General features: G+C 38.1%; 1 protein-coding gene across 1 annotated transcript; it reads left to right on the top strand.

Moving 5' to 3' along the window:
- Positions 1-1,562: 1,562 nt before the first annotated feature.
- On the top strand, positions 1,563-27,333 carry LOC139710503 (polyribonucleotide nucleotidyltransferase 1, mitochondrial-like). Its single transcript, XM_071622433.1, has 25 exons — positions 1,563-1,705; positions 8,977-9,037; positions 9,934-10,008; positions 10,193-10,298; positions 11,101-11,150; positions 11,454-11,517; positions 12,379-12,540; positions 13,468-13,654; positions 14,281-14,332; positions 14,904-14,961; positions 15,340-15,436; positions 16,190-16,292; positions 16,840-16,904; positions 17,224-17,260; positions 17,576-17,642; positions 18,396-18,485; positions 19,062-19,115; positions 20,146-20,255; positions 21,048-21,119; positions 21,627-21,771; positions 22,156-22,239; positions 24,172-24,278; positions 25,053-25,108; positions 25,498-25,576; positions 25,824-27,333. Exons 1-25 carry the CDS (start codon positions 1,563-1,565, stop codon positions 26,094-26,096), a joined length of 2,397 nt encoding a protein of 798 aa, XP_071478534.1. The 3' UTR covers positions 26,097-27,333.

Below are 27,333 nucleotides of genomic sequence, written 5' to 3'. Positions count from 1 at the left end.
CATCTTAGGCGCAAATTCCACATTGTGTTTCTTACTAAAGGTCTGAATTGTTTATGTACGGTTTGAGTTTCTGTTGTTTGCTGTGTCACACTGTCCTATTTTGTAAATAAAAACAAAAGTATTTGCTGAAAAGACTGTCACCAAGATCACAACTATGAGATATGGATTTTTCATGTGACGAGACGTGTTAGATAAAAGTTATATATGCGAGACTGCAAAACGCCTCTATAAGCACCTAGACCACAGAAGAGTTCTGTGACCTAGACAAGCAATCTTAAACAGCGCCATCTACAATGCAAATTGACACGCCGGATTGCAAATATTTTTTCCATACCGCTAATAAGTCAATATCTGTTGGCAAAAATCTGTCTTTTTGGTTTTGTTATCTATTTTCCGAATTAAGCCTAGTGTAGTGCTCAGAGGATGTACGTGTCCAAGTAAAATTAGCTAAAACAAATCACAGGGCGGTTTCTGGTTATCTAGTGGCAGATGGGAAGGGGGGGGGGGAGGGGTTAGGCAGTGTACAGTGTAAGCCCCCCCCCCCCCCAAATTTGGCTCCTTTTGTTTTATTAGTTTGTATAGGGGTTTGTCCTTTTGGACTATTTTTTTTTTCTTGTCAGCTGATTTTGGAAGAGAAGTGGCACCAAATAAAATGTGAAGCCTTTTCCTTTTTTTTTTTTTTGTTGCTTGTCATGACCAATCGTCATTGGGTCAACCCCCCTCTCCTTGAGTATAAAGCTATCCGCCCTTATGTAACATTCAGGAACTTGGTAGGGCCTACATGATCGAGAGATGAGACGAGAAAAGAAGAGAAAGAAAGGAGAGGAAAGGCGGAAGATCGAGAGGGGAGGGATCCGAGGGAAGGAGAGAGGAGAGAAAAAATAGAGATAGAAAAAATAGAGAAAAGTTTCTGTCTTCTTACTTTTCCCACATATAATGTAGATATATTTCCTCCAACTCTACAACATTCAGGATTGCAGGCTCTAGCCTTCATTGCATGTGCTTGGGCCGAAATATCATCAAACCACCATCTCAAATAAACTCCAGTTGTACAGTCCTCATTGCATGTACCAATGGAGTCTTTCTTTCTTTACTTACAATTGCACATAATATTATCTCATAATCCCTGAATTTGCAAGTAATATACAGTACTTATAGCTGCTTGTTGGCAATCTGCATTTCACAATTGTAGAAGATTTTGAATTTCTTTTGTATATTCAGGTTCAGATTGGGTAATGTTTCTCGAAAGTGCATGGGACGGGAATTTTTACACATGAGGCAATTATCGTATTTATTTCGTTTCTTTTGTTTCTATTTCAGTTGTTTCAGTTCTTATTATTTTTCTATGTTACTGTCCGTAGTGTGCCTTCAATTTCTATTTTCGGCATAGGCCGCTTTAGCGGTATGGAAAACACAGTTACCGCGCGGTATGGAAAACACAGTTACCGCAGCTTTTGCACACCTACGTACAAGACCCATGTGCTAACCAAGCGAGCAAGCGAGCGTATGATGCTATGCTTGTTGAAGGAATGTGAGTGGTGATCGGAACGGAATCTGGGAAAATGTGGCGCATGGTTTGGAAAGCGATGCACAGTGAAAGTGCCCATTATTTGCTCAGAGAAGGAAGCCGAGTGCGTTTAAAGCATTTTGCTGCAGGGAATGCGGATGATATGTTCGGAAGTGTCGAGGCAGTTATTGGCAAAAGGTAAGAATTTTGTAATGTTGAAGTGTTGAGCCCACACAAATTTGCACATGCGGGACTGAGGAGAGCATGGAATGTGCATCTGTCTTCCTCGAGCTCTCTTGCATTATCATGAATATAATTATATTCTGTCCGTATGTGTAATCAGTACGTGAAACCATGGACCTAGTTTTCTGTTAGGTCCATGGTGAAACTGATCAGATGGCAGCTCGGCACCGGTATTTCATTACTTCTTTTTTTTTTTTCATGTGTGGTGAATCAATCTCAAAGTCTGAGACTCAAACTTCAAAGATCGACTGCATTTCCACAGGCGACACCACCGATATGCGATGGTGAACACATCATCTCACATGTGAAGTAATTGTGACATCTAGCCATTGGTCTAGGCCCGAATTCACAAAGGCAGAGACTCCAACTCTCCCGTTTTCGACGGGAGATCTCCCGCCGAAAGCCCATTTTTGCAAAATCTCCCGTTCTCCCGTTTGAGATTTGATTTCTCCCGCCCTGGCTCTGTGTCTCCCGGTGGAAAGGATTTCTTACTTATTGCTATCGTATGTTGAAAAAATAAGCCTTAGATAGCACCAGAGAACATCTAGAACCCTAGGAACTTCGCGTTTCGCACACATCAACTTGTAGTCTCCCGTTTGCTAGGGGTTTCGGGCGGGAGAATCTCCAGATCAGGAGATGCTTGGGTTGGAGTCTCTGCGAAGGTGGTACAAATGAAACCATGGTTTAAACCATGGACAAAAACCACGGAGCGCCAAGTGTCGCACGGAATATTTTGTTACGAAATTGGTCATTTCGTCGACAAAATGACCGTTTCGTTAACGAAATTATCATTTCGTGGACGAAATGTTCATTTAGTTACAAAATGTCATTTCGTTACAAAATAATTATTTCATCGACGGAATGGCTGATTTCGTAACGAAATATTCCATGCGACACTTGGCGCTCCATGGTTTTTGTCCATGGTTTAAACCATGGTTTCATTTGTACCACCTTCGTGAATTCGGGCCATAGTGTCTAGGCTATAGATGACACCTATTACTGTTAGATCTAGAGCTGTAACTAAACTGTTAGATCGAGCATTTTGATTAGTCTGATTTTACAGTGATATTTCAGAGAACAAAGATGCCAAAATTAGCCTCACAGGTGTAAATTAGTAAGACTAGCTTGTGATGAATATAGAGTGAAATATCAACTACAACTGAAATACAGTACACCCCCGTTACAACGAACACGGTTATAACGAAATTTCGTTATAACGAAGTAAATACTAAAACTTATGGTCCCAAAATTATCGCCATTAAAGTCTATGGAACAAAATTTGCCTATAGGGCAAGTCCAAGATAACGCGCACGTTACGTATGGGACATTCAGAGACTTTTATGACCTGAAAAATAGTGTTAATGGCCTTTGATCATATTGAACTTCATCATGGTGATTGATATCTAGAAGAAGTATAATCATGTAAAAAATTGAGAAAAATGACCTTGACAATTATATTCTAGAAGAGAAAATATGTGCCGTTACGTATGGGACCAGAACAATTTTGTTTTTTTGAACATTTTTTTCAACCTCAAAACTCTCTGAAAGTATTTCATTCTACAACTTGTAACTCACTGTGATGAAAGTCACAACACTCAAGATTATCACAGGTAAGTTTCATGTCATTAGGCAAAAAGCTCTAATTACAGGTTCTAATTAAAGACAGACATGACGTGTTACGTATGGGACAGTTACGTATGGGACAGTTTGTCCCCCATTCATTTAGTGTGTGAAAACCATGTTTATGGGTATTTAGCATAATTATTGAAGTAAAATCAGTTGAAACTACTCAAATACTGATCCAGATTGTCAAGGAAACAATATTCCCCAAATATTCACCATCATAATCATATTCAATCATATTTTTATATTTTTATGACCAACCTGGGTATGCATGCCCTTTGTTCCCCATTCGTTTAGTGTGTGGAGAACCATGTTTATTGGTATTTTGCAAAATAATTTTGCAAAATACCCATTTAAACAAATTTTTGCATAATTATTGAGGTGGAATCAGTTGAAATTACTTAAATACTGATCCAGATTGACAAGGGAACAATATTCCCCAGATATTTACCATCATAATCACATTCAATCATATTCTATATTTTCTATGACCAACCTGAGTATGTACAAGTATGCCCTATTTTTATCAGGATAGTTACTACTGAAAAATTGAATAGTTTAAAGTGTTTACTTGCATTGATGATGGGCAGTTTGCCATTTAGTTTCAATAAAAAACAACTTGACACAAGAAATATTAAGTTTAATAAATAAGCAATACCTGCTGCGTGGAACCCCATTGATCGAGTAGATATATGATGTCTGTCTAGCAGTCAGGTCATTGATTCGAGTCACAACTCAGTATGTATACCCATGAATTTTGTTGTGGCTACTACTGAAAACTGAATAAGGACAATTTGTGTATCACTTGCAATAAAAAAAAAAATCATTTTACTTTTTTTTCTTCTATATATATACTATCACAACCATTTCAAATTGGATCTCCATCACATAAACTTTGAATTCCTCTAGTCTTAGGATTTTATGCTCTTAAGTAATTCGTATAATTGGTTTCCCATCATCTCTTTAAATGTTGAAAACTGAATCCCAATTTCTACAAAAAACTATACCATCCCTTTAATGCTGATTTTTCATTGTGTAATAATTTGCCATTTTCCCCTCCCCTTTCTGAAAATTGTTCGGTCAAGTTCATGTATTGTTTCAAGTGTCTATAACTCAAAAAGTAGCTACAATGTTGGGATGCTTTCTTCAGGATGATTGACCATTTGTGTACTGAGGGACCTTCCCAGCTAGCTACATGCATTCACATGCAATATGTATGAGGATGTCCCATACGTAACGCATTTGTCCCAAACGTAACATTATTTCAATGCCTAATAAAAAGTATTTCTTTTACTTTTTTTTCTTTTTTCTCTGGTATTTAATTTCTCTAAACAATAAATTAGAACTTTCCAAAAGGGCATTAAAATAACCTTAGCAATTTCAGAAAAAACCTAAAAAAATGACCTCATTTTGTTACGTATGGGACATCTCATGATAGGACACGAGCTAATTTGCATAATCATTTGCATAATCCCTAAATTTTCATACCAAGTTAAACTATGTGATGAACTTCTTATGTCCACATATTAATCAATTATTATTTGCTTTCCTTCAAATTAATATGAATTTTTATAAATGTCCCATACGTAACGCTGTGTTTCACATTTATGCAAATGAAGCCCTTGAAATTTGCATAAATTTACATAATATCATTTTTTCCTTCACGGAAACCAAAACTTCAACTCATAAGCTTTAAAATGATACCAAACATGTCAATATTGAGCAAAGATGAAATTTTGCCTTCTGAGGGGACCTTATCTTGGACTTGCCCTATAACGAACACGGTTGTAGCGATATTTTCGTGATAACGAAGTCTTTTCCGAGCCCCACTGACAAAGAAAAAGAAAAGAAATGTGCTCCATTATAATGAAATGCGGATCGCTTTCGAAAATACGTAGCGGAACAAGCATTTCTATAGCGTCTCTGCATGGAAGAATGCTTCACAACACCGTGTGTTTGCTCCGTGTGTCACGAACAGTTTTAAATGTAATATTTAAACGAAATTAAAAAGGTACCATCCCATTTCACATTGCTTTAAAGTGTACGATGAGTATTCAACAAACAGAATATAATACTATGTGTGGTTTCTTTGTTTTTGTTACATATTGTATTTGTTCGGTTATAACGAAATTTCGTTATAACGAAAGAACACTGCCGGTCCCGAGCATTTCGTTATAACGGGAGTACACTGTAGGAGCCACCAGCAGCAGCACTAGCACTCCCAGTTCACTGCCTGGTATATATGGTAGCACCACTGACTGTCTCAGCAAACATGAATAACCACCGGTACAGCGGTAGGTGTATATTAATAAAATTATGTTGTGTGCATGGCAGCAACATTGTCGTTAACACGCTTCCCTGTGTATGGCAAATTGTCGCTAGGCTGTGGGAGTGCGCATAGGGTCAACAACATTCTGCAATGCGAAGGGAAGTGACTTAACAACATTCTGCCATGTGCACAATGATTTATAGTGTTGCTGATTGATTGGTAACAAATAAAGGAAGCCGCTACAAAACTCATCCCAAACATTCAACATTTGCCATATGAAGAGAGGCTCACAAAACTGAAACTAAATACTGTGGAGAAAAGAAGAGAGAGAGGAGACTTGCTTCGAACTTGAAGGATAATGAAACAAATTGACAAATCCAAACCAGAGAACCATTCTTAGATTGCCAGAACAGATAAAACAAGCGTTCATTCCAAGCTAACCAATTTAAACAAGAAGCCACCATGACTTTAAGCAGAACTTCTGTAGCCAGAGAGTTGTCAGTGGCAGGAACAAACTACCACAAATTGTCACTGATGCCCTACACTCCTCAGCTTCAAAAGACAATCTTCCAAAATGGGTTTTTAGCTCACCTGAGCCAAAGGCTCAAGTGAGCTATTGCGATTGCTCTTCGTCCGGCGTCCGTCGTGCGTCGTCCGTCGTGCGTCGTCCGTCGTCCGTCGTGCGTCGTGCGTCGTGCGTAAACTTTTTACATTTTCATCTTCTTCTTGAGAACCCCATGACCGATTTTCACCAAACTTGGCAGGTAGCATCCCTAAGGGGATAGGATCTCAATTTGTTCAAATGGGCACCATGGCCCACCTGGGGGGCCCCAGGGGGGGGGGGGGGCCCAAACACACTAAAATGAAGGAATCTTTAAAAATCTTCTTCTCTAGAACCAGAAGTGATAGGGCTTAATTGATACTATGAGTAAGTACATTGATGACTGTAGTTTCAAGTTTGTTCATGGGGGAATCAGGGGTGCCCCCCTTGGGACCCAGGGGAGGGGGCCGGGGAGGGGTCCTAATGGGGCCTAAATTGTACATTTTCATCTTCACTTTGAGATCGCCATGTCTGATTTTAACCAAACTTGGTAGGTAGCATCCCTAGGGGGATAGTATCTCAATTTGTTCAAATGGGCACCATGGCCCACCTGGGGGGTCCCCAGGGGGCCCAAACCCTCTAAAATTAAGGAACCTTTAAAAATCTTCTCTAGAACCAGAAGTGATAGGGCTTAGATGATACTATGAGTTAGTACATTGATGACTGTAGTTTCAAGTTTGTTCATGGGGTTGGCGGAATCAGGGGTGCCCCCCGCCCCCCCCCCCCCCCCCCTTGGGACCCAGGAGGCGCACCCAGGAGAGGGATGGGGAGAAGTCCTACAGTTGTAATGGAGCCTGAATTGTACATGATCATCTTCTTCTTAAAAAACCTCATGATGAATTTTGACCAAACTTAGCAGGTAACATCCCTATGGGGATAGAATCTCAATTCCTTCAAATGGGCACCATGTCCCTCTTGAGAGGCCCCTAGGGGTCCCACCCCCCCCCCCCCCACATTAAGGAATATTTAAAATCTTCTGCTCTAGAACCAGAAATGATAAAGCAAAGTTAATACCATGAGTTTGTACATTGATGACTTTAATTCCAAGTTTGTTCATTGCAGATCCAGGGCTGCCTGCCCCCCCCCCCCCCCCCCCCCCCCCCCCCCCCCCGAGTTGAGGGGGGATCCATATGCAGACCTAAGTTTCCACTGTTCTCAGGTAAGAGTGTGCAAGAATGCGTGGAAGGTGAAATTGCGATACTCAGGTGAGCGCGTGACCCGCGGGTCTCTTGTTAAGTGGGTCCTATGGGACTCCCTTAACCCTGCCACACTACACTATCTACAGTAATGTAATTTCACCACCGTAGTTAGCGAGGTGTAGCCTTCAAGGTAAATCAAGGTAATTCAACGTTAAAACCATCCAAAATATGACCGCCAGCTACGTGTAAAAGCTATGCTTTAGCATGCGATGGAGGTCGAACCATGGTACGTTTTTTTTTTTTATGTAGGGGTTGCAACAGATTTACTATCAGTGGATCTAGATTAGGCCTATTATATTTTGGCTCAAAAATTTATCCTTTAGTGGTTGGTTGAAAGAGCTTCTCATGACTATAATATCTGTTTTCAACTATTCACGAATGTGTATTGATAGCCTGTTTGACAGTTAATTGCATACAATTTGTGAAATGATCTCATATGAAGCAGTTGTGACATCACAGAGCAATTCTGACATTGTGTGCTGTGCTGCTTTGTACAGTCACTCTGTGAAATATAACGATTTCTAACACAGCAATTGTGACATCACAAAGCAATTTGACATCGCAGTGCCTCATAATGTCACTCTGTAAAGTGTATAAAACAAATAGTGGTACACTCTCTCTAATTTTGAGTTTCTGGTTAAGATTATGGGCCTTGGTATTTCCAGAAGTACTATTCATTTTAGGGCTGCACACCTCAGTAAATAGTACTATTTTGGAGTCACTGCTGCCCATAGTTTTAATCAGCAACTCAAGGTAAAGGATATTTGTATAATAATAATAATAATAAGGTCTTATTTACCCAGGGTATAGCCTCTTCAGTGTTGCCACTGCTCTACCAGAGGGCCCTGCTATTATTATTACCCTAGCGTTGCCAGGTACCCATTTATACACCTGGGTCGAGAGGGACATTGTGGGTAAAAACATCTTGTCCAAGGATGTAAGCACTGGACGGGGTTCGAACTCGCGGTCCTCCGTTCGGGAGTCGGGAGTCTTATCCACTAGATAGTAGGAAAGTTATGCCTTGCTTTTATGTCAGTGCCTGTCTGTTTTTAAAAAACTTTTTTTTTCTCAGTGAAATGTTTGTGTAGAAGACATCATTGAGTGAGTCATTAGTCTGCTGAGCCATTTACACATGTTTCAGTTCTTATTCAAATTCATGAAATTCTTCCGTCGAGATGTTTTCATTGCAACTGATTGACAAATTGCCGTACATCGACGTAAAGAAGCACTGAATTGATCAGTGTTTTAGTAGAAGCCGTGATAAAAAATCATGGGCGTACAGGTATGTATGTCGAGTATGTACGCCCATGAGTTTCAGTTCTTGTACTGTAGGGTGATAGTAAAGATATAATATAAGATTTGTTTTAAAAAAAAAGAATAATGGTAATGATAATCAATTGTGCACACACCTGAGGGAGAGACTGGCTTCCTATATCCATCTTTTATGACAGGCTTATTTTTTTCTTCTGTTTATTAGATTGTGTTCATACAGTTCTTGAGTAGTGAATTCAAATGTTTCTTTTCTTGAATCCAGTCCATTAGTTCTGTCAACAGGGGAGCTCGCCAGGTTAGCAGATGGATGTGCTACTGCAAAGGTAACTTTATCCCACGAACCCTTGAATATTTTCTGTGTATTAAATTGGTTATTATTATTATTTTTTTTTTTTTTGGCCAGGTGGAACAGCATTCAGTAAAGAATTACGTGATGATATCAACAAACCTATGATCACTACTCGCAAGGAAAACTGTGTTTGTGTATCCGTAATGTGTTTTTGTGTGTGGTATGATAGCAGTCTTTTTGAATAATGCCTAGCTGAGCATGATTTTAATTGACATATGTAGAGATACATCATCATGATAAACATAAAATAGATATTGATAATCTAATAGAAAATTTGACACATTGAAGTTATTTTGTGCCTCTTATACTTATCAGTAGCTAAATTCTGTGACTGATTCTATTTGACCAGGTGCTTCAGCATCTCTCTTTATTATTTTCAACTTTTCTTGTTAACAAGGCCAAAGTTGAAGTCCACATCTAAACTGGGGAAATAGAAAACAATAATGTCGATCAATTATGTGAAGTATGAAGTATAGCATTGGCAAACAACCGTGTAATAGATACATACAAAGACCAACATGTTCCCCTCAATATGCCATTTAGTCAACCCACCATTCCTTGACATCTTCAAATCGCAGATTAAAGACATCAGTAATTTTAATAAGTCCAGGGCATGAATCACTGTTTTAACTTGGACATGCACATTTCTAACTTTATAGAGTGCATAGTTTTATACTCATCTATACCATAAAATGTGCGGCTGCTGTATAATACCCATGAGACTGATGAGAGCCCTCCATACATGTGTGAGTGAGTAAACTCTACAGAGATTTCCACACATACCATGAGGAGGAAGAAGAAAAATGTACATAATGTGCATGAAGTCACATTTCCTGAGAGAGTTTGTATGATCTCCCATCAATTGCACAGATTGGGGATACTACTGTGATGGTTACAGCGGTCAGCAAGAAGAGTGGCACTTCACCGGGCTTTCTACCATTGACAGTAAGTAGTGCCATCAACTGAGAGTAGATTGAGTCTTTCAACTGGATCTTGCATAATAATGTGATTACAGTGAATTGTTTGTATGCTCAAGAGATGTGCTTCATTTATCTGTTTTGCCCTCTGCTGTGACTTTCTTCTGTATTAGCACCATTTATTTATGACCTTTTGTCTTTTGACCATGTAGGTTGATTACAGGCAGAAGGCTGCAGCAGCTGGGAGGATCCCTACCAATCACCTGAGGAGGGAGAGGGGAGTGACAGACCAAGAAATTCTCACAAGTAGAATGATAGGTACATATGATTTTGTTCTTTAAATTTCCATGACAATGACAATGATGGCTTTAAGATACTTCACCAGCATAAACCCCAGTGATCATACATTGCATTCTATAGCTTTTTAGAGATTTCTCCAAGTCTTGACCAGAATGTATTGTAACAGAGTAGTGGTATTCAAGCTGCATTCTGTGTGTAAATGTTAGGTTAGTGTTGACAGATTCATCATAGTTTCTTTAACCAAATTTGTATTATGCTCTGAAACTTGTTCCTATGACTTGAAATTTATCAGTCGGATAATGTTACTCTGTGGCAGTTGTTGATTAGTCCATTTGTACTGGTGCTCACAGCTTCAATGTATGAAATTTGAAATGAATTTGTAGACTGTGTGCAATATTGGTAAATGCTACTGTGCTAGAGCTTGCCTTGACCATTTATCTAGGTTGTCTAATGAAGATTAAGTCAGTTCTATCTTAAAATTAATCATAGTACCTTAGATTGAGTTTAGAATCACTTGTTGAATGCTCTTCTTTAATGTCTTTTCATGTCAATTTAGAGCACTTCAAAGCCTCATTCAAGGCTCCCATTTTTCACCAGACATTCAATTACTAATTCTCTTGGTGGAGCTGAGTATCTTTTAAACAGATCTGTGGCACCATACAAATGATGGGAATTATCATAATCATCATGAATAAGCTAAGATTTTGAAATGTTCCAGTATGCCTCTTCAATTGTCTATTGTATCTAAATGATTTTACATTGCGAATATGATATAATGGTGTCCTTTGTTTTAATCCACTTTTATTTTCTGATCAATTAGATAGATCAATACGACCACTCTTTCCCAAAGGCTACTTCTATGACACTCAGGTATGTAATAGTAGATAGTCTTTTGCTTTGTATGTTTTACACTTAAACACGATTATTGATAACTACAACCTCTGTTATTAGGCGATAATAATCTTATGTTTTGAAAGTTAGTTTGTCGCCAGTTTACATATGTGTTCTTCATTATTCATTGCAAATTAGTAGCACAAGTCTTATCTTTTGAGGGCAGTGTCTGATTTTATGTGGAAGGACAATTGTTGTGCATTTATTTTGTCTTGAAAATCCTGCAGTGTGTTTGTATGAATGTGTTGTGTTACCACTGAGCAACCTATTGATATTTTACAGATTATGTGCAATTTGCTGGCAGTAGATGGACTTCATGATCCAGGTGTACTGAGCATCAATGGAGGTAAGTTTTACATTAGCACAGAGGGGTTTTGTCGAAAGAAATGATTGCAGGCACATTGTATTCCTGTGTTGCATGAAATGCTGAGATAGCCTGTAGAGGCGTATCAGTATAGAGGAAAAGGTGATGATGACAGAAACTGTTGGTGGTTTGACTGTAAATGGGTAGAGTTTGAGTGAACTTGATAGGTTGCATCGATGGTGAAATCTTTATCCATCATGAGGTTGTATTTTACTCTTTACATTGTTTATAGGCCAAAATATTTGACCAAAGTAAGAGAAGATTTCTTTACTTTTTGACATTGCAACTAACAACAAAGACATTTATTATGGTTGTGGTTATTGTTTTTTAAAAAGAAATCCACCCAATTTGTTTAAAAAAATTGACTTATAGTTGAAAGAATATATCTAGCACCTTTCATTGCTTTGACAGCATGGATTCCAAACCATCCAGTGTGTAGTGTTTTGAATTTACCAAGGGTACTTACTGGGTATTTGATATTGCCCTTTCCTTTCCTTGTATTTTACTGAGTGCTTACTCCAGGAATTATACATTGCAGTATATAAGGAACCTTTTTATTTTGTGTGTGTGTGCTGTATTTTATTGCTTTACAAATGAGATTATCTAATACTAAATATATTTGCTGTCAACTCACTAATCATTTTGATAATTCTTTCTTTATCTCACAGTCAAGATGTTACATCATGCTAATCATCAAACTCATAATCCTGTGCAAGTTGGAGCACTTCAGTGATATTGTGGTTTTTAGCTTTTGTTAGTTCACAAATTACTTGATGCATCCAATTTTCGTTCATGTGATAAAGGGCTTTATATAATCATTATATTTCTTCTGCCATTCCTCAGCTTCTGCAGCCCTGGCCCTCTCTGACGTTCCGTGGAATGGTCCCGTGGGTGCGGTCAGGGTGGGGCTCATCGATGATGAAATTGTCATTAACCCGACCAGGCTGGAGCTGAAGAGAAGCAGCCTCAACATTGTGGTGGCAGGAACCAGGAAGAGCAATCTAGGTACATGTGAAACCAGAAATTTTCGCATGCATTTTAGTTTTACAAATTCGCGAGAGCCAACATTTGTACGTGAAAGTTCTTTTCTGCACTGTATGCATTAAATGCCAGTGGCAATTCGCAAAAAATTTCATGCTGTGAAAAAGTTCATCGGCTCCAATTCATGAAAAATTTCATACAGTATTCATCCACTGAAAATATGAGAATCATTTTCATAGGCACATAGATGTGAGGATCTGGATGACCGGGGAAGAGCTAGGAGCTGTGTCTTACACTTTGCCACTCACTGTTCTGCTTGTTGCGTGGTAAAATGATTCTTTGTTGTGTACCGTTGTAGGGAAGATACTGATTCTTCATTAGGAGGTACTTGGTTTCTAGTCTGTAGTCTTTATACTTCAACTAGGATGTTGGTGTTGATCATCATAATATTTAGAAAGTATGCCACTTGCCTGTTGCTTTTATTGGTCTACAAGAAAACAAAATTATCTTTCTTTGAATTCTAGCCTTGGAATTATATTTCTTGAAACTAGAATATCAAATCTTTCACAGTGTATAATTGAATTGAATGAAAGGATTTGTATGAGGCTTCTGTGTCTGAAGGCTGTATAATATAATAGCTGAAAACCCAAAGTATATCTTTATCCTATGTTCAGAGTTTATATCCTTAAAGTCATGACGTTCTTGTACAAATTAGATATGTCTGGAAATACTATGTGATACATTGTGCTAGAACAGAATGTAACCAATTGAACAAACATGCATCCAGTGAATGGACTCATGAAAATTGTGTGAAAGTGAGTGTCATGGGATATAGCAAGCTGCCAATAATCAGTGCGCTTGGTCCCAACCAGACATGCATGATAGAGCCGTATAGATGAGTCCTTTAATTGTATACTAATTCTTCTGACTTTCTGTGTTCAAATCTTCAAGTGATGATTGAGGCCTCAGCAGATAATGTGCTTCAGACAGACTTCCTCAAGGCACTGAAGGCAGGCCTCAAGGAGACACAGATCATTGTTAGGAGCATTGAACAACTCGCCAAGCAACATGGGAAGGAAAAGAAGGAGTTTGAGCCTTTAGCTATGCCATCATCTGAGTTGTTAGAAGAAGTCAGGAGGTAAGGTGTTTGAAGGTTCAGCCAGTTGGTCTGTTTCCTTTTTAGTTGCTGTTTGTTTTTTTTGTGTGTGTTTTTTTTTCGTCCCAACCTGGATTTCATGAAACCTGGTTCGGATTGTAAGGTAACTCAACGTTATCTCAGTCTCTGGTTGCCATTCAAGGAGGTGCTGCAAGAACCACACAAGTTAACTTGGTGTATTAGAAGCTTTGTTTTCTGTGTATATTAGTGTTTAAGTGTTAAATGTGGAAAATTTGATGTTTTAACACATCATAAGAAGAATATAAGCTCAATGGTGTAATCTATTCTGTTTTTGATTTGCTATGTAGTGCCTCAATTTTAGAGATGATCCAGACAAGGCTGCAAAGGCGATTTTTTTCTTTAGCTTGTTTTCAGAATTTGTAGATTCCATTTCATCTATCAGTGATAATGTAATGTTGTTATAGTTAATGTCCTCGTGCTAGGTGTGCCAAAAACATGAGTATAATGGAACCATGTTATAATCTAGGCAACGAGTAAGTGAAGGAATGACGCTGGGTGTTTTTGTTAATCTCATTGCAAAGCTTTTGAGCTTAGTGAGTCATACATAGATCTCTAGAGTGATCAATACCTTGTTTGGATCTTTGCAGGGTGTCTTCAGAGGAGTATTACAGGGTTTACACCGACCCGACACATGACAAGGTTGGTTTGTTTCTTTTCTTTGCTCATGTTACTGACTTTTTACATGTCTCTAGGTGACAATGTAGTTTAGATCTATCGGTAGCTAACTGCTAGTGGTATCTTAGTTTCAAATTGTCAGTGTCCTTGGCATAAATGGCAATGGTGTATTGTCACTTTGTGCAGAGCAGAGAACACAATAAATGTGTGCTATAGCTTATTTGTATGTATGTCAATAAAAAATGTAACCCGCAGTTACTTCTGCAGTAGATTGTTCAGAATAAAGAAGTTGAGGTTCATACTTCTGTAAATGTATTTAATACCATGATTGCCTTATCTCATGTACTTAATGGAAAAGCTGTTATTTTCGCATACATATATTTTCATGATTGAGGAGGTCACAGACATTTTCACGAGACATTTTTGCGATTTGACACCGAGGCCATTGTTGGTGCGCTAATACCCAAGCATGTTGCAATATTTTTGCCTGTTGTTTAAATTTGGAACCCAGCAGATGATTTGCAAAATTCCCGAAAAGTATACCCTTGTGGAAATAATAGCTTTTCCAGTACAATTTTTTGTCATTTTCTCCCAGTTTTCCAGAGACAATGCAGCAAATGTAGTAAGAGAGACTCATCTACATGGAATCCTAGGTCAGTATATAATATTTTTGATGAAATGAAATACTTACATGGATTGCCCTCCCATTCATATTATTTTCTTTTAATCTTTCCTCCATCAAATTGACATGTATTTGTTTACCTTCACATAAATCTTTAGCAGAACCCACCTTGTTCAGTGATGTAAGTAGTGAAGAGAATGATGAAGAAAATCTTTCTTGATGCAGACTACATTATGTTCAAATGTAACTTGACAACATGTACCAAGATCTTCACTGTTTTTCTTAAATTGCTATCTACAGTACCTAGCAAAATTAGACCTTTGAAAATGTTTGTTCCAGACCAGACCTAACCATCTATTTTGGTTTTCTTCATAGTTGAATGTTTTCTTATCATGCTGTATCTTTTCAGACACGTTTCCAAATGAAGATACACCTCTAGTCCATGATGCTTTCAGCATCGTTGCCAAGGAGGTCTTTAGGAGCATTGTTATGGAGCAGGAGAGAAGGTAAGATTACTCCAATTGAAGTGGTTATAATGTTGAGGGATTATCATTCTGCCAGCCAGTGATTTTCTTCTCTGTAAGAGCTGCTACCATGTTCATTTGAGACTAGGACTGTTCTTCATATGAGATGCAGAGTTAAATAATGAGTTCAAGTACCACAATAATGAATCAGCTTTGAGCACTGAATTTATATGTTGTTAATAAGTTACAGATGACTGATTTAGTTTAATCAAGAAAGTTAGTCCAAATATCTATTGCTCACATAAAGAAAGTGTGTCTCATAAGCTTCAGGGACACTGAAAGTAAAGATGGAAGGAAATCATGCTTTATTTGTCATAAGGTTGATTGAGATGAAGTTGCTGAGAAAATGTCACAATGGACTATTTGTAAATGAAATATTGCAAAGCTTATTGCCACCTTCAACAAGTACCATTTTCTGATAAATTCCTTCTCTGGTTAAACTTGACAACTCGGTAATTCTAACAGGTCATCCAGATGCTAAAACATAAAGTAACTGCGGTGATAAGTGTATCTCCAAAATTATTGTAAATCATAAATTTAGAATTTATGATAATTTACTTGTGATTTATAATAATTTTGGAGTTACACTTTGACTGGATGAGTGATAATCTACATCAGTGATAAGTGTATGCTTGTGAGCTTGTGTGATGACTTTCTTATAGCTTCTGTCTTGTTACCCTGTATTATCATTCACATGGGTGATGCAGCCTATAATTTTCTCATGACTATCCCTAGGTGTGATGGTAGAGAGTTTGATGAGCTCCGTGACATCAGATGTCAGGTGGATCTCTATAAACCTCTCCACGGCTCGGCACTCTTCCAGAGGGGACAAACTCAGGTTCGATGTACTAATGCTATATACCACACGTACTGTAAACATGGATATTTTCATAACTTACATAAATTTTTGCATATTTCGCGGTACTTTTGCCGAGCGAGAATTCTACAACCTGCGAAAATATCTTCACAATCTTCTCTGCACATTTTGAACGGGTCGAGTCGTAGGCCTCATCAATGGTGCCTTCCTGGCATGATTGTGTGTGTGTGCGTATGTGCGATAGTAATATTCATTTGAGCGTATGTGTCTGCAGTGCTCGTAGTTTCTGTTCAGGCCGTACTGTCAGTGGATCGGGCAGCATGACTTTTCCCTGAATGGATAAAAACATAAGTATAAAGCAATTACTCAGTGTGAATTAAAGAACCTGCAAATATGTTTTGATGACTAGGTGAAGGGGAGAGAGATGAGATCTGTGTAATTATGCCTCAAAGTGTTGAAATCGGAGACACAGTAAATATAAAATGTTTGTACTCATAAATCAATGAAAGCGTACTTTGTAATTATCAGCCAACCATCTCATTTCTCGCTCAACTGATCTGCCTTTCAGGTTTTATGTACAGTAACATTTGATTCCATTGAATCAGCGCTGAGAGTCGACCCTGTCTGGGAGAGGTGAGTGACTGAATTTCAATGCTAAGAATGTTTGCATGTATAAGAGTATATTTGGGAATTATAAGATGCGAGATTGTATCAATTTGATGGCATTCAAAGCACAAACCTTGAAAGCCAACGCCCGTCGGTGCATGTTTCAGAATGTTATATCACCCATAACACAGTGTTTATTGAGGAGTTTATGAGCGATGGCATCATGCATGTAGCTGGTCAACCAGAGCCAAAATTAAAGCATGAATGATATCGTGACCATCTGTCATTGAATGTATGAATTTATTATGAATAATGGATATCTTTGTTTTCTCATTTATGCATTCAGTGATGGCAAAGAGAAGAACTTTATGCTACACTACGAGGTGAGAAATATTTTCAACCACTGCTGTTTTTTGAGGTATATTTGGTGGCACAAGTTGCTGAGTGCACACTGCCCAACATATTTAGTGACTACCAACATCATACTGCCCACCATGTTTAGTAACTACCTACATAACACTGCCCAACATCCCTGTTGCAAGTAGACAATTTACACTTTCATCTCCCACTCACTCTGTATGTTTTGTTCCTAATTCTGAAATATGTAGATTTATCCATAATTTATTGATTATGCCATATTGATTTGTTGTTTTTGATGTATTATGAAACATGATTTTACTATGTTTGTTTTTCCCCAGTTTCCACCGTATGCCACAAATGAAGTTGGCAGGACAGGAGGAGTGAACAGAAGGGAACTTGGCCACGGTGAGAGATAACAACAATGAAATTAACATTTAAGCTGCATTTCCTTATAACATAAGTATTCTAAAAAAGTAATGTCCCTCATATGTATAACATACAACAGACAGAAAATATCAGTATTTGTGGAAGTTTACTTTCAATGTTGATTGTCAAAGAGTTCCCATTGCTCAAATGTTGAAATAAAAATGTCGGTAAAATTTTCATAAAACATTAAACTGCATCACTAGGCCTTTATGAAGTTTGCCTTGGTATGTTCTATTGTTGCAATGAACAAATGTTTCAAGTTTCCTTGATGAATTGGCTGCTTACACTGCAGTGAGTTAATGGTATCGGGAAACTACAGCTTATGCACAGAGTGATTTCTCCTGACAGTGAAATGCAGTATTTGATAGGGATATATTAAACAATTGTAGTGAGTGATATGTGAAATAACACAAGAATTAGTGGTGATTGTATTTGTAGATTATGAGATCATTGTGCAAATTACATTAAGAATCTACAGTACTTTGATATGTTTAACAGCAGAATAGTAATGCGAAGTATATCTGAACTCCACTTTTCACCATTTTCCCCCTTTTTCTGAAAGACTATACTTCTGTATACTTTTGAAAAAGCAATTATTATGCGTGAGATGTAATTATGACAAGATGGGATAATTTGTTCATACTGAAAATTCATTAAGACTTCTGATTATATATGGATGTGAACAGCAGTGCATCAAAATATGTGTTTCATTTTCTCTTGTGCCCGATACAGGAGCTTTGGCTGAGAAAGGGTTGAGACCTGTGGTACCTGAAGACTTTCCCTTCACGATACGCCTCACCAGTGAAGTCCTAGAATCTAATGGTAAGTGTAATGATGCATGCCTGCACATTTCTATGACTGATACATGATCCTGTTAGTGCAGACATTGAGATATTAGAGATATTCACTTTTCAATCGTTTAAGAGGAAATGAATATTTCGTCCAAAATTGTATGTTTAGTCTTGAGAAAAATTGAAATATTTGCAGGGTTTGTATTCATTGAAAATGATTTCATTCACTAGCAAATATGATGTCTGTTGATTAGTACTGTAGTAGTATCACATCATTTATCAAATTTGCAGCATTTCATGGCAGCAATTGTTGCTGATTTTGATGTGACACAGTTTGCTAAAAATTGATAACATGCTGAGAAAGGACAGCAGTGTCAGAATTGGCTTTTGAAGGCATTTTTTTGTATTCAATTCAGTCATAGGCACCCATCAAACATGCATTTGCCATTGCCGGTATATTTTGACCAAAATTTGATAATAAAGACATGGAAAAGTTATTCTCTTCCTGCACTGAATTGTTGCTTTAACAATATCATATTAGAGCTGCTTGAATAAAATGCTAGAGAGTGGATTGGTTAGTGAAAGTGCTATTGTCCCTATTCCACAGGATCTTCTTCCATGGCATCAGTGTGTGGGGGATGCCTGGCTCTCATGGATGCAGGTAGGATCACACAATCATGTTGGTCTCGTGGATTGTGCACTGTGCTTTAAAGTAAAAGGTTGATGGTTCAAACTACATTGTTGTTGCACCTGTGGCACTCGAGGTAGACTCTTCATCCACAATGTTTCACTCCTCCCGTGCTTCGTAGAGGGACTGTACATTACTGGTTGAGGTGAGGATTCAGGTTTGTAACATATTTTGGCAAGATAATGAGAAACCTCTTGTGTAATATGAAAGGGCATGTAATTTCAAGAAGCATTTAACATTTATTTGATGAAAATTGGTCTTGAATGGCTGAGATATCCAAAAAAGCGATCCTAATAAAATTGACAGGCCACAACTTTTATTAGGATCTCTTTGATTTTCCTTATTTTAGATATCTCAGTCATTTCAAAACCGATTCTCATCAAATAAACTTTTGATTACCCTTAGAATTGTATGCTCTTTAACATTTCATAGAGTGGTTTCTAAATATCTCGCAAGATGTTACAAGCTGAATTCTCACCTCAACCAGTACTGTACAGTCCCTTTAATATGTATCTAATAGGTTTTGTTATTGTGCTAGGATCAGCTGAAGTATAATGATGGTTGTCTGGTTAGAGTAACCTCAGAGAGTTGGGGTGTGTGTGCTGTAGGTGGTAAAGATTAGAAAGAACATTTGTGCAAATAAGTCAATGCCTGCAACCACTGTTGGAAGATAAGAAGCAAAGTCATTCTTGTCGTGGCATGATCCCTCCTCAGTAGCAAGATATGTGAAGTGATATAATTGCTTCATGGGAGAGTTCAAGCTGACATCACATGTCTCAAATGTTTGATGTTGCATATGCATTCCATGTTCATGTTAGATAAAGAATAGTAAACATAAAGACAAATGATTGTAGAGGTTTCGTCAAATGAATTTGATCAAGTCAATGTGAACAATGGATGGTATTGTACTAACTTTTCATTGGACAATTAGGTACTCCCAAAAGAAAGTGCATTGAAATCAGCTCTGAGCTGTGTTGTGTCGATGCTTTCATTTTTCATCCAGGCGTTCCCATCTCCACCCCGGTAGCAGGCGTAGCAGTGGGGCTGGTAGCTGAGACGGAATCTGACGACATCCACAGCATCACAGATTACAAGATTCTGACAGACATTCTGGTAGGTAGGGCAGACGTCACTTGGTTGTCCTGCGTAGGGTGACGTGACATTTGCCTCTGCAGCAATTGCTACAGTCTTATTTTCTCCAAGGACTAAGGGTTAGGGTTGTGAGAGGGTTTTATGTTTTGTTTGATGTGAGGATTAGGATTAGGGTTAGGGTTATGTCTGTGGGTAGACTTCATGTTTGGCTTAGTGTGCAGATATTTCATGGGAGCAACTGTCACAGGAGCATATGTCATGGAACCCCCACATCAAACCCATATTTACAAGATGTTTATAATTATTTACTCTAATAATCATTGCAGTTGTGACAAAACTCTTAGCTATTCTTTTTTCTCACATGTTGAATTCAGGACACAAACAATTTTTTTAAGTTTTATTTTTGTTGCTTGGATAATGACAGAGACCCAAGTTCAGGGAGTTCCAGGCCAGTATAAGTACCAATTGAATGACTTGAAAAATACATTTGTTTTAAAATTGGACCGATTAGTATTCATCACTGCAACTTCAGCCGTGAAATGTGATTTGGCAATGAGAATAGTAGAGAATGTCGCATATTCTCAAAGTGCCTCGTTAAAAGAGAATATATCCTAGTCTATGACTCTGAGTTCCCATGTTCTGATTGTCGCACTGACATGGGCCTTGCAAATTTGTTGCAAGCTTTACCAATTGAAGATTTTACCTCATGCATGGTAGGTACAGAATCCAACATGATAGAAATGAATGTGTGTTGAATGACAAAGCTACATTTGTATTACTAATGCATCGCTCTTAATTGTCTCTTATTTGCAGGGCATAGAAGACTACATGGGAGACATGGATATGAAGCTGGCTGGAAGCAAGAAGGGTATCACAGCGCTGCAGGTATGATGCCTGTCACATGGTATGCATACTGTCACATGATATCCAGCCTGTCACATGGTATACATACTGTCACATGATATCCAGCCTGTCACATGGTATGCAGGCAAGAGACACTGGTGTGTTTGAAAAGCTCCCTCAATGGTCGGTCCAGTATCCATGGTGTGGTCTTAATAGTAAAGTGAGGGCAGGCAAGGGAAGATGTGAACTTGACATGCTAAAACTGTAGGATACACCAAAGGTGCTGCAGTCTGTGAGTGTGGATGTGGCCACAATACTTCTAATTAGAAGACAACATCTTTAATCTGTGAGGTCTTTTGTAGTGAAAATTTTGTGCCACAAAACAGGCTGTCGGCTTCAATTTCCAAAAGTTTCATGCCGCGAATATTTCTGGTTTTACAGTGGATTCCGTGAAATGAGCTCATTAGTGCACAAGCAGCATTCCACACTACTGCCACACATTTACCTCTACCCATCGTCAGACTACAAATTCTTGATTTTTCCTCACAGACTGACGTCAAGCTTCCTGTTCCAATGAAGTTAGTGGTAGAAGCCATCCAGGCAGGGACGTCAGCCAAGAGTAAGATTATCAACATCATGTCTGGTGCCCTCAGGAAGCCGCGGGATGGTCGCAAGGAGAATAGTCCAGTCATAGGTTTGTGGTTAGAATGCTCAAAAGTCAAAATCTGAATTTTACGTGAATAGTCAGTATATTTTGATGCTATCATTGTATACTGTTGACAGTTTATCCATCTAACTTTGCAGACACTATCTGACCACAGTGATATGATTTCATTGCTTTATATGCACATATTCATGTCACATTGCATATCAATATCACATTCGCAGGTATATTCACAAGAAGGAATATTTTAAGTTTCATACAATTGATTTGAATTCAAACATACAAATCAATGCCAGTCATACTCTTGAATTAAGAAAACTGATGTCTGTTTTCTATTTTTCCAATTCAATATCATGCTTTCTGCAGGCACAAAGTCACAACTCTATTTTGTTTCTGATTTTGTCATTTTACCAGAGAATCTTGAAGTGCCTATCCAGAGGAGATCCAAATTTGTTGGCCCAGGTGGCTACAACCTGAAGAAGTTGCGTGCAGAAACTGGTAAGTTAGTTGTTGTTGTTGTTGTTGTTGTTTTTGACACCAATATACCTGGTTTTGTCAGTTACTCTCCCTGTATCTTTTGATATCAAGCATAGGGAATTACGAGAGAAGTGACATTGAATATGACTGTGTTGTGAATACAAGGAGTTCCAGTTTGTTCAGTTGTATTATATGTTGATGGAGAGATGAGGTCAAGATTGCGATGTGATTGAACATGATCAAGATTTATAGCTGTATACTTTATCATGAGAATGGAATGACGTGATTGCCTACTATACGATTAAGGAATACGAATTGACGTGTGTGTTTATTTTTGTATTTTTTTTTTTAAATCTGATGCCATGATTAAAGGGATGGTAGAGTTTTGGTTGAGACCTAATTTTAGGTTTCTGACATTTTTTAGTGAGATAATGAGAAACCTCTTATGAAATATGACAGAGCATGTAATTTCATAAGGAATTCAACGTTTATTTGATGAAAATTGGTTTTGAAATGGCTGAGATATCCAAAACAGAGCGATTCTAATAAGTGTGGGACCCACAATTTATTACGATCGCTTTGTTTTACTTTGTTTTTGGATGTTTCAGTCATTCCAAACCCGATTTTCTTCAAATAAACTTTGAATTCCTCTTAAATTGGAATGCTCTGTACTATTTCATAAGTGTTTTCTTGGTATCTCGCAAAAAGTTAAAAGCCCAATTCTCATCTCCACCAATACTGTACCATCCCTTTAAGCTATTACGTCCATATTGAACTGATATATATCCCGTAGATTTAGTACAAAAGATTAATTGTATATTTCATTTTGAATCTTTTTGAATCCAAATCAATAGTTTAAAGAGGTCTTCACATTTTCTCTGTGCGCCATTTGTATGTGACATCCTTGTTGCACTTATGCTGAAAATATTGCATGTCATATGCATTACTGCATGTACATATTTATGCTGAACCAGACCAGAAATTTGCAGGTGCCATGTGGAATATCTAGACTACAGCTGTGAAGTTCATTGCCTTAACCCTAAAAAGGCCGGGGGAGGGGGTTGGGGGTTGAATCAACTCCCCCTCGACATTTTTCGCGACTACTCTGCCATGCGAAATTTTTTGACCGCGCTGTTCGCTGACTTTTTACTTTCAAGTCTCGCGCATCTTTTGACACCATTTTCGATAAAATTGCGCATACCGTTACGACGCTGCATGACATTTTATACATGCCTGTCAGACCGAAAATGGCTCAAAAACGTTATTTTGTGTATAAAGTCTTTGCAAATGGAGTTTTCTCTTCTTATAAAGATTTGATTATTTTCACTTTCATAGGCTGAAACTAATTAATTTTAGCATAATTATGCTTGAAATAGGTTCTGTCATAAATTTTGCGGAAAGAAAATGATAAAACATAAGGTCGAAAAAACAGTGAAATACATAAGAAATTCATAAAACAATAAAATACATAGGTAATTGATTTTGATACCAATTTTTTTTTTGAAGTACATTGTTAGGAATGCTACAAAGAATGTTTTCACCAAAAATTATGATTCTAGGAGCTGTAATTTCTGATTTAGAGCAAAATGTATGATTTTATGCATACATTAGCGTAATTAATTATTATGACGACAATTTCCATTTCTTTTGTATAGTTTGGTAGATTATGCCACAGGTAATGCATGTGCCAAATTTCATGGCGATTGCGAGATCAACGGCCGAGATCTCGGGGGGGGGGGGGGGGGGGGGGGGGGGTGAATCAACCCCTCCCCGGCCACAGAACACCCAAAAAAGCCCGGACTGGTTAGGGTTAAGACAGAGGGAGAGAGAGAGAGAGAGAGAGAGAGAGAGTGAAAGAGAGTTGATAAAGACAATAATGACTACAGCTGTATAATGCTGTGTCAAAAATATTGCATGTACAAATGTACATATAATGATTGCTCTACATTCCAGGAGTAACCATCACTCCAGTCGATGAGTCCCACTTCTCCGTCTTTGCCCCGACACCCAGCGCTATGAGTGAAGCCAAGGAGAGAATTGAGCAGCTCCTTCTTGAGGATGTAAGCTGTGTATCCTAATCAATGATAGTTTGTGTCTCTGGGGATTGTGTGCTGTGCTGTGTTATCATTGTGTATTTTATTTGTACGAAGTCATGAAAGGTCACTAGCACCACAAGAAGTCACACTCATATTTTTTTGTATTTTCAAATCACAATTGTATTTCCCCAAACATCACATACAAAAAAAAAAACCAACAGCAACAAACAAACAAGAAATTCTGTAGTTTTAAAACAAAATCAAGATTTCAGGAATTACGCCTTGTTTTATCATTGCAACAAAGGATTTACAGGGCCCAAGTGTATTAGAAATGAATTGTCAAGATACAGTCATTGTTATTGTGTGTGTTCAAAAGTATGTGCTTCTGTATGTGCATAATGATTTCATATACTTCTGCAGGGATATTTCATATTTGTGAGCTCAGTCCCCTGAAAATGGAAGGAAAATTAGAACAATATGTGTTACCCCAAGTCTGAAAAATAGTAAAGTAATCTCTGAAATTAAAAGTCTAAACTTGGTTGATATTGTGTACAGTGGACTCCTGTTATAATGAAGTCCTCGGGACTGGCAGTTTTCTTTTGTTTTATCAAAATTTTGTTATAATCATACAAATACTGGTAAACTATAAAAAAACGTTGCGGGGATAAAGATGCAGCCTGACTTTTGCTTTGTTGTAACCGGAATTTTATTGTAACCATGTTTGTTATAACAGGAGTGCAGTGTATTGTGTAAAAGAATGTATATTTGAATGTTTGTTTTTTTCTTCCCCCAATACAGAAGGAACCAGACCTTGAGTTTGGAGGTATCTACACAGCAACCATCATAGAGCTAAGGTGAGAGGTTATTTTTGGCTATTGTTTCCTTTCTCCATGCTCAGCATTTGAGTCCAAGCAAAAGCTTACTACTTTTTATGTTTCAGCTGGGTCCCATTTCATTAAAAATGTGAGGGCAGCAACTTCCCATAGCAACAGCCAATCAGAGAGCAGGATTCTTGTCATTATAATGACACTTGACACATTGCAGCAAGAGTTACTGCTGTAGCAACTTTTTTTTTTTTTTTTTAATGAAATGGGGCCATGTTATTCCATTAACAGCTCTATGATATGATTCTAAATTGTGGTTAAATATGAAGAACTTTCAAGTTGTATTGTCCTTGTGGTTACATAATGCGATAGAAAAACCTGCATTTAAGATATTTTTGTGTGTGTGTTTTTAATGACAGAGAGAATGGTGTGATGGTCAAGCTCTACCCGTCCATGCAGCCCACCTTGCTCCACAACTCTCAGCTTGACCAGAGAAGGGTGAGATTTCTCTTCATTCTCTTGCAATTGCAAGACTTGTTTTACATTCATTTTAAATATTAAGGGTTTTCAATTACTTCTGATAAATGCTTGGATTATTAAATTAGGTTCCTCCTGGAATGAATAAAAATGATTATAAAAATAAACAATTTCTGTTCATTTTTATAAAGTTATCAATACCGACTGTGTAGTATTGCTCATTACTTCTCTCCCCTCCTCTCTCTGTCCTTTGCCCCATCCCAACCAGGTCAACCATCCCAGTGCACTCAAACTCGAGATTGGGCAGGAAATCCCAGTCAAGTTCTTTGGCCGTGACCCTGTCAGTGGCAAAATGCGTCTCTCGCGAAAGGCACTCATGGCTCCTGCCTCTGCCGTCATCCGGAACCTCAACGCCACAAGAGAAACATCAGTATCATCATCATCATCTCCATCATCATCATCATCATCATCATCATCATCATCATCTTCATCTTCATCATCCCCTTCCACAGAATCTTCTTCACCATCCATAGAGAGATGATATTCATTTCTCTGGAATAAAATGAACTGCTGGAATCTGTGCATCCAGAAAATAAGGGACGGTTACTTGGTATATCATGTTCAGAGAAAGAGACTGCTAATCAAGATACCTGTAAAGAAAGCAGTGTTCAGGTAACCTGATCTTGGTAACACAAGTGGTTGACAAGAAAGGAAACCCAGCGCAGTCCTACAGTGACAGTTTTCCATCACTGAGGAACCTCGCATCTCATACTGGCTGACCGAGGAAGGACGGCCATGTCGTCTCATCTTCCCTACTTCAAGAAGATGACTGCTTTGCCTGAACAATTTCAATATTTAATTTGTCATCATATCCATGTGCATAATTGTGTGGTGGGAAATTACGCATGAAATTGCATGTCATTGGCTGGTCTCAAGAGCATTATTGCTGGCGTCTGTTTAATGAGGGCCAACCAATTCTGTGATTCCTGTTCATTCTCTCATTTTGTCTCCAAGCAGATTGAGAATGAAGCAGTAGGCAAATGTATAGCCATTTTTTTTTTTCAGTGTAATGGACTGTATTCAAGTCTTCACAGTACAATGGGTATTGCTTTGAACTGGTAGGCATGGACATGAAGAAACAGGATTATATGATGTTGAAGCACCTAGACACTTGTCAGTAGGACTGTGAGTGAAGGTAAAGACAAGTGAGCTCTAGACTCTTCTGTCATGCTGTGCTCTTTGCTGGTCATCCCTTTAAGTTTTCATAGCACTGTCTGTTTTAAGGAAATTCTCCACATTTTTTGCATGATACATTACACACCCTTGTACTTAGGCCTGAGAAATGAGATGAGGTATAGTATACTAATATGTGTCACGAAAGACATCACAATTTTTTCTTTTATTTTATATGCCAGTACACTATTTTGTTCCAGAATACTTCAGGGCTCTGAGTGTTAGATCAAAACAGTCTTCCCTATTATTGTGAGATGAACCAAATTTGTTTCACAATGATGAGTAGAGACACAACACAGAAGAGGAATCCTGCTTTGTGTGAATTATGCTGATATGGCTTTCTGCCACTGAACTTATTTTGCTAAATCAAAATCATGAAAGGACATCATTTTGTAGCCTTCAGGACTGATAACACAGTATTTCTCTTGGAGCAATAATAAGCATAAGGAGCATGTCCTGTTTATACCCTCTCTGACGAAATATAAAGCACATACATGCACACAGGTATTACATGTTACACTGTACCTGCAATTTCCCTGCAGATT

The sequence above is a fragment of the Diadema antillarum genome, unplaced genomic scaffold (genome assembly GCF_040938485.1).
Source record: "Diadema antillarum isolate AM-2024a unplaced genomic scaffold, OU_Dant_1.0 seq00001536_RagTag, whole genome shotgun sequence".
NCBI classification, from domain to species: Eukaryota; Metazoa; Echinodermata; class Echinoidea; order Diadematoida; family Diadematidae; genus Diadema; species Diadema antillarum.
Note: the sequence above shows the minus strand (reverse complement) of the source record. Positions and strands in the feature narration are given on the sequence as shown.